Genomic DNA, 7103 nt, shown 5'->3' on the forward strand with positions numbered 1-7103 from the left:
GGAAATGCCAGGGGAATGGGAAGATGATTAGTACTCAAGGGTGCTTCGAAAATTCTTGTGTGTGCGTGGCAAACCACCAGAACCCAGCAGAAGAGCCCTATATTGGGCTAAGGCCCAGAAAGAACACAGAAATGCTGATGGGGAGTGAAGCTGGGCACTTGCAGCTACAAGGGCAGTGGCTTCTCTATGTGCTTCTGTGTGTGAAGTGGGAGAGAACCTCTGTGTAACTCTCCAATTTTATTTCTTCTTTATGCTGGCTGCCAGCTGGGGCTGATAAAAATACAAGGGTACTGTAAGAAAGGGGCTGCATTCTACCAAGAGAAAACTCAATAGCCTCTTCCTTTACGGCCCCATCCCAACTCTTCATCCTTCCACAAGGGTGATCTTGTGCCATAAGCTGGATATGTGGTCACTGAGTTTTTAGCCATTTTTCATTTCTAGCTTATATTTACATTTTATTAGGTTTATTACTCTGTGTAACCTGTCTGAATGTATACTGAATGTATACATGTGCACCACATGTGTGCTTGGTGCCTAAGATCATAAGAGGGCATTGGATCCTCTGGAACTGGAGTTATAGATGATTTTGAACTACCATGTAAGTACTATGAATCAAAACTGGGCCCTTAATAAGAGCAGCAAGTGCTCTTAGCCTCTGAACCATCTCACTGGTCCCCTGATTTGGCTTTCAAAGGTTTTACATTGAGCCTCTACATACTGTTCTATGCTGTGCTTTTCTTTTCTTTCTTCCTTACTAACATTATTAACTTACATTATGTCTTGGGCATCTTTCCCTATCAGCACTTGGTAAAATTTACAACTGATTCAACAGACCTTTAATTCCATATTACCTGACTCTCAAAGTTGGGCACAGTTGACTTGCTAGCTATTAGCAAACTGCTCTCTAAAGCTGCTAGTTCACATGTATATCAGCTGCTTATGTCTTCTCATTCTTCTTCAGAGCTGAAACTAGGTTATGACCAGGAAGACAAACTCTTGCTTTCTAAAGAGCAGCATATGTTTCTCTGGTGTGTTCACTGACCCCTCACTGAATGCCAGTGAGGTTGAAGACTTAACAATGGTGAGGTTTTCTGAATGATGAGTCTGCAGTCACTCAGGACAGCAATTTGGCATGATCCACTTGAAGATGTGAAAAAGTCAAGTTGTAAAATGATAATTCCACCAACTATGTCCATTTTAGGAACAAACCCAGTCACTTGTACACGTACACACACACACACACACACACACACACACACAAAACCTTGTGTACACGTGTCCAGAGATCTAGACAAAGAGTAAATACTGTTTTCTGGTTAGTGTGTACCTCTGGATGAAAGCAGTTACAGAGGAAGTCACCTGCGCAGGAGTTTTATGGATTTGAAGCATCGCGGCAAACTGTTAAAAGTGTGCCCCGTGCAGCCTGCTGTCCTGCCGCACTACGCTAGCACATCCCTACTTGTGCCACCGAGTTAAGATGTGTAAGCGCAGTCAGACCTTATTTATTTATTTATTTATTTATTTTTATTTTTCACCCATTCTGACAGTTTCTATTTTCTCAAAGGTGATTTGTACTTGCTCACCCGTACACTTTGGATTCATTTTTTTATCACTGTTTCTCTGTGGGTTTTTAAATTTCCCACGCTTTGTTTCTCTCTCTTTAGTCAACCATTTCTGTACAGCAAGCAATTATACACCTTATTCCTATTAAAGATGGTTTTTTCTTTTTTGGTGTTCTGATGAGCATTTCTAGTGAAAACTAGTTTTCTACAGGTGAGAACACTGAAACACAATACTTTTGTTGCAAATGCAAGGGATCAATTTGGAGTTACCTGGTATCACGATTTCAGACAAAAATCCAAATGATGCCACTGTTCTGTGTCAAAGCAAAAGAAGAACTTTAATAAGCTTTTACACCACTGCAAATACAGGAACATTAACCCATGACATGCAACAAAAGTAATTTTGTCTTTCCGACATAGTTTAGCAGATAGGTAACCCTGACGGCAACAGGTAAGAGAGACACAGTCTACAGAACAAGTGGGATTTGTTTCAACTTTCAGGTTAGAAAATGTATGTTCTTACTGCAATCTCAAGCAGCATTTAGAAAGTTTCCTTTCCCCCTTTCTACCTTCTAAACGAGAGGATGATTTTTTAAAATGTCATTGTACACAACCATTTTCACATGGAAATAATCACAAGGAATCAACAACTTTAGTCTAATTGACTGACTGGTTTCATTGTAAGTTTAGAACAAGGGCTCCTGTAGTATTGTGGGTTTCGGAAAGGGAATGTAACCAGGCTGACTGTTACGACGAGCCTTGGCGTTTAGAGCGGGGGAGGGAACATGCAGCGGCACACTGGGCAGGTGCCAGACTTCTGAAGCCAAATGGACACGCAGGGCTTGTGGAAATAGTGGTGGCATGGTAGCTCAGTTGCCACCTCCCCCTTCACATATTCGCTGCAGCAGATAGGACAGCACATTTCCTGGCCCACTGCACCATGATCTTCGGTGACCAGGATCTCAGGAAGGGCATCAATGCTCTCCTTGCTTGCTGGTGGGTTGGCCACTTCGACATCAACAGCGAGAGACTCCAAGTGTGCCAGGGCCGTCTCCATCGCCTGGGCCAGACGCTCTTCCAGAGCCATGTAGGTGAGGAACTGAGGATCCACGTAGGAGATGGCTTCAGCCACTCCCAAGCCATCAGCAAACCCATCAAACAGGCTCCAGTCCACTTCGAGGTCTTCACTCACGCTGGAGTCATCTTCCAGGTTGTTGTTTCCGTCCAGCATGAACATCCCAGGCTGTATGAGCTCATGGGTAGACTCATTATCACCCTCACTGCTGCTTTCATTCTCATTGTAGCGGAGCCAAGGGATTTCTCCTTCTTCCAGAGAGGCCTGTTCTTCTTCCTGAAGAGATGGGTCTTGTACTTCTTCAGGATAACCACTGCCATTGCTGCCAGCACTGGCGAGGCTCCCAGCTCCGGCTTGCTGACGTTCCAGTTCTTCCTTTCCTGGCAGAAGCTCCCAGCTTTCTCCGCTGGAGGACTGGGGTTGCTCTCGGCTTCGGTACTTCCTGCGCAGGGCAGCCATCCACTCTTTGTCGCTGTCAGAATCTTCCTCGTAGTATCGGTAGTAATCGTCAGTGTATGCCCAGAAGTCAGGGTCTGCCATGGTTCGCCGCCGTCTTGGCACTTTGTCTGCCTTCGCTTGTTCACTCCTGGCATCCTGGTCTTCAGCATACCTTGGCTCTGAGCTGCTGGCAGCCTCACCTCGGCCTCTTCTGGTTAGGCCTTCGGCATTAGCCTCCTCAGCATCGGCAGCATCCCGCCACCTGGAAGTACTGTGTGGTACATCATCATCATCATCAGTATCAAAAAACACTTTGGGTTTCATGCAGTTTGGAGTCGCCACATTCCGGACTTTGGGTCTCACCACCGGTTCCTCGGCACTCTTTGGGGTGTTTTCCCCACCACCACAAATACTCACAGGAGCCCTGCTAGGACGAGCTGGTAAATTCTGCCTATCCCTCTCCAAGCTGTTGTTACCTTTTGCAGCTGCCCTGCCTTCAGCAGAAGAAATCTGAGAGGCCGAGGAGCCATTCTGCTTCGAGAGCTCAACTCTGCGAGCCAAGCACCTCGCTGCAGGGGGTGATTCTACCTTGCCACACTCTTCCTTCGCATCATGGTTAACACTAGTAAAGCGGGAAGACCTTGCCCCCTTCTCGGGATCATCCTTAAACTTGCCAGCTTTCCCTCTCACTGGCAGTCGATCAACAGGCCCAGCCCCCTCCTCCTCACTATCACGAGCCACTACAGTGTCAATGTGTCCATAAGCCAATCCTCTTCGGCTCCCCGAGGCCCTGTACTCTCTTGGAGGATACCTGGAATAATCCTCACTCTCAACAGCCAGGCTGGCTCCCGAGCTCTCGCTGTCATCCCAGCGACGACGTGTGCTGGCAAATGGTGACCGGCTCCTCTTGCTTTGATTGGCTGTTGATCTGTGCATTGGGACTTCGGCTGTTGTCCTCCTCTGGCTGGCAATCCTTTCCTGGTGGCTCATGGATGGCCTGAAACTGACAGAAGCATGCCTCCTTCCATAACTCCTGCCTGTACCTGACTGATACCCTCCTGCTGCTCTGGGCCGAACAGGCTTGCTAGGTCCCTGACCCATGGCTCTGACTCAGAACTTCCAACAGAGCTGGGATGCAGGTGTAAGGGCTCTTGCTCCCAGTTCAGAACTACAGAACAAGGAGGTCTATTTTTCCTTCAGGAGGCAGGTAACAGACTGATAGGGACCCTTTCAAATTAGTTTCACTGTCTTCTAAGGCCTGAGGTAGCATTCCAGTGACTGGTGTGGACCTGGAACACATGTTTAATGTTTGCAAAATGATTACAAGACTGGCTTCACAAGAAAACCAGAGAGTGGAGAATAAGACAGTGTAGTAGAAGCGTGGGGGTGGGGCAAGAGGCGACTGACTACTTAGGTAGGTATGCTATAGAATTATGGGAAGAGTAAAGCCAGCTGGGAGAATTTTGTGTTTGGGGGGGGGGGTCATTTTCTGAGAATTTCATCTACTAGGGAATAATACAATTTAGGATGGAATTGAAAATATAGTTCACTGTGTATGCATGAGTGCCAGTGTTTGTCAGGAGAGAGACAGGTGGGGGCCAGCAATCCTGCAGTGCAGGGATATCTGTAGGGGTGAGTGTATGTGGGTGTAAAAGTCACAGGAATGGGCGGGATGGCTTTAGAGAGGAAGGCTGTAAGAAAGGGGAGGGTCACTGCTCCCATTAAGTGTGGCAGCTGCAACTATAGAGGGAAGCCTGCATTTATGTGTATTAGCATGGTCCAGGAAGTGTGCGGGGATCAGTAAGGAGCAGAGGAAGAGTCACTCCAGAAGGGAGTCAACAATGGACAGAAGCAAGCACTGAGGATGTATATGAATGTGACGCTGGAACACAGAGACCAGCAACCAACGAATGTTGGCATGCGTTAATATAGCAAGCAGGAAAGGGGGTTAGTGTCCCCAGAGGATTTCCGTATGAGGGTTCAGTATGCAACAGAGAAAGGGAGAAAGGGACATTGGAGAAGTGTGTAAGGCAGCTTCCTGTGTGTACACATACACATGGCAAACGATACAAAGATGAAGATGGCTTTACATGTGTGTAGGTAGCTAGCAGACACAGACAAGGGAGGCCATTTCTGAGACAGGGAGGGAGGGGGAGAAAAGGAGAAAGAGGGACAGGGAGGGGGAGAGAGGAGAGAGGGGAGGGAGACGGAAGAGGGAGAGAGGGAGGGAGGGAGAAAGGAAGGGAGATGAGAGAGGAGCGAGAAGGGGGAGAGAGGGGAGAGAGAGAGGAAGAGAGAGGGGGAGAGAGGGAGGGGGAGAGAAGGAGGCTTTCAAAGGAGCGGGTCAGAGCAGGAGGATGGGGAAGATTCTAGAGGTATGCCAGTCAGAGCAGGAGGAGGGGTAGAGGTATTAGGGTCAGAGCAGGAGAAGAGGGAAGATTCTAGAGGTAAGAGGTAGGTGGAGGGGAGAGAAGGAACTAGAAGGTGTGTGAGAGGGTGTGTGCTTGCCTGTTGGCGCACGCATGCGCAGAGGCGGAGCTCCCTGGAACCTTGAGGATGTAGGGACAGGGACCAGACTGCAAAGGAGGTTTCTGTGTGTGTGTGTGTGTGTGTGTGTGTGTGTGTGTGTGTGTGTGTGCGCGTGCCTGCGCGCGCGCGTGCCCGTGTAAATGCGTATGCGCACGCACGCGTCTGCGTGCGACACAGAGGAGGGGGTGCAATGTCATAATAAGAGACAGGAATACGTTATCAGCTCAAAGGGCAAACGCAAATCAATGTGGCAGGGCAAAAGAAAGAAAAGGGCATGTAGAAACCCTGGTTTACCCTTAGAATATTGTTTATCTTCTAATAATTCTTTTCTCGGGCACATATCTGTACCTAAAATCTTAGCCATGTGTCATTCGACAAAACAGCAGTAAAATTGGAGGAAGAAAGGCTATAGAATGCTCTGTAAAGAGGCCAAGAGCACTGCAAGGAGAGACAGGTAGGAGTGGCAGAGGGCCGCGACCACCAGTTCCCTCTCAAACAGCCATGAAGGCCATTCGGCCCGAGGCCCACGCGGCAGGGGCTGGGCAGCTAGGGATGCAGTCCCCGAAGAGGCCATAGGCCTCGGCGTGTGGTCAAGTCCCCTCTGCCCCACCCCGCTCCCGAGACGAACCCGCAAAGGGGTCACCGGAATTCTCCCCGTGCCCACCCTACAGCACTCGCCCACCAGCCCGGGCTACTGCCCCAGGCCGCCTCTTACTCACCTTTCTGGCTAGTCGCGCGCTCGGAGCTGCAGAGCTGTCGGACCTCCGGACGCCGCCACCACCACTGCTGCTGCTCCGGGTCTCGGCTCCTCCCCCGCTAAAGAGCACTAGGGCAGGCGGGGACTGCGGCGGCGGAAGTAGTTGTGACGTCAGCGCGCGTCCGCCCCCTTGATGTGGCGGGGGCGGCTGCTGCCCTCTGTGAGTTGGGGTGGGCTCAAAAGCGTCATTTCGTTCGAAACGCTGTGATTTTTCAGGGGAACAAAAAAAAAAAAAAAAAAAGCTGCGAGAACTGTAACCGCATTAACAAATGTTAAACATTTGCCACCTTCCTTTCCGTTTTTTTTTTTAATAAAACGAAATCCGAAGATTCTGATTAATTCTAACGTGAGAGTTAATTACCTTACTATATAACATCCTATGTTACATGCTATGGTTTGTCTGGGGATATGAAGTCTGAAGCAGATCTTCAGGGTTGCAGTAGAAACGCCACATTTTCAAAACCTGGTGTTTGAGGCAAACAGAAGGTGTTTATAGTGAAATCTGGTGCTGTTCCTCACAAAACCAGGCTTGTCTATGCAAGAGATGATCGTTCATTACAGGCAGCACAGGTTCACATGTTGTGAATTGCACCACATTTTAAAAATATAGTGGTGGCGCAGGCCTTTAATCTCCACACTAGGGAGGCAGAGGCAGAGAGGCAGAGGCAGAGGCAGAGGCAGAGGCAGAGGCAGAGGCAGAGGCAGAGGCAGAGGCAGAGGCAGAGGCAGAGGCAGAGGCAGA

General features: G+C 49.0%; 1 protein-coding gene across 3 annotated transcripts; it reads right to left on the reverse strand.

The window, feature by feature from the left end:
- Positions 1-1505: 1505 nt before the first annotated feature.
- Positions 1506-6447, reverse strand: Pja1 (praja ring finger ubiquitin ligase 1). 3 transcript variants are annotated; one of them, XM_021153717.2, is made up of 3 exons: positions 6324-6446; positions 3887-4078; positions 1875-3346 (listed from the first exon to the last, which is right to left on the reverse strand). In XM_021153717.2, the coding sequence occupies exons 2-3, from the start codon at positions 4063-4065 to the stop codon at positions 2329-2331; spliced, it is 1197 nt and encodes a 398-aa protein (XP_021009376.1). In that variant the 5' UTR covers positions 4066-4078; positions 6324-6446; the 3' UTR covers positions 1875-2328. The 3 variants fall into 3 exon arrangements, with proteins under 3 accessions (XP_021009374.1, XP_021009376.1, XP_021009375.1); XM_021153715.2 differs by having other exon boundaries at positions 1506-4078; positions 6324-6447; XM_021153716.2 differs by lacking the exon at positions 6324-6446 and having other exon boundaries at positions 3887-4350.
- Positions 6448-7103: the final 656 nt, after the last annotated feature.

This window comes from Mus caroli, chromosome X (assembly GCF_900094665.2).
Source record: "Mus caroli chromosome X, CAROLI_EIJ_v1.1, whole genome shotgun sequence".
NCBI classification, from domain to species: Eukaryota; Metazoa; Chordata; class Mammalia; order Rodentia; family Muridae; genus Mus; species Mus caroli.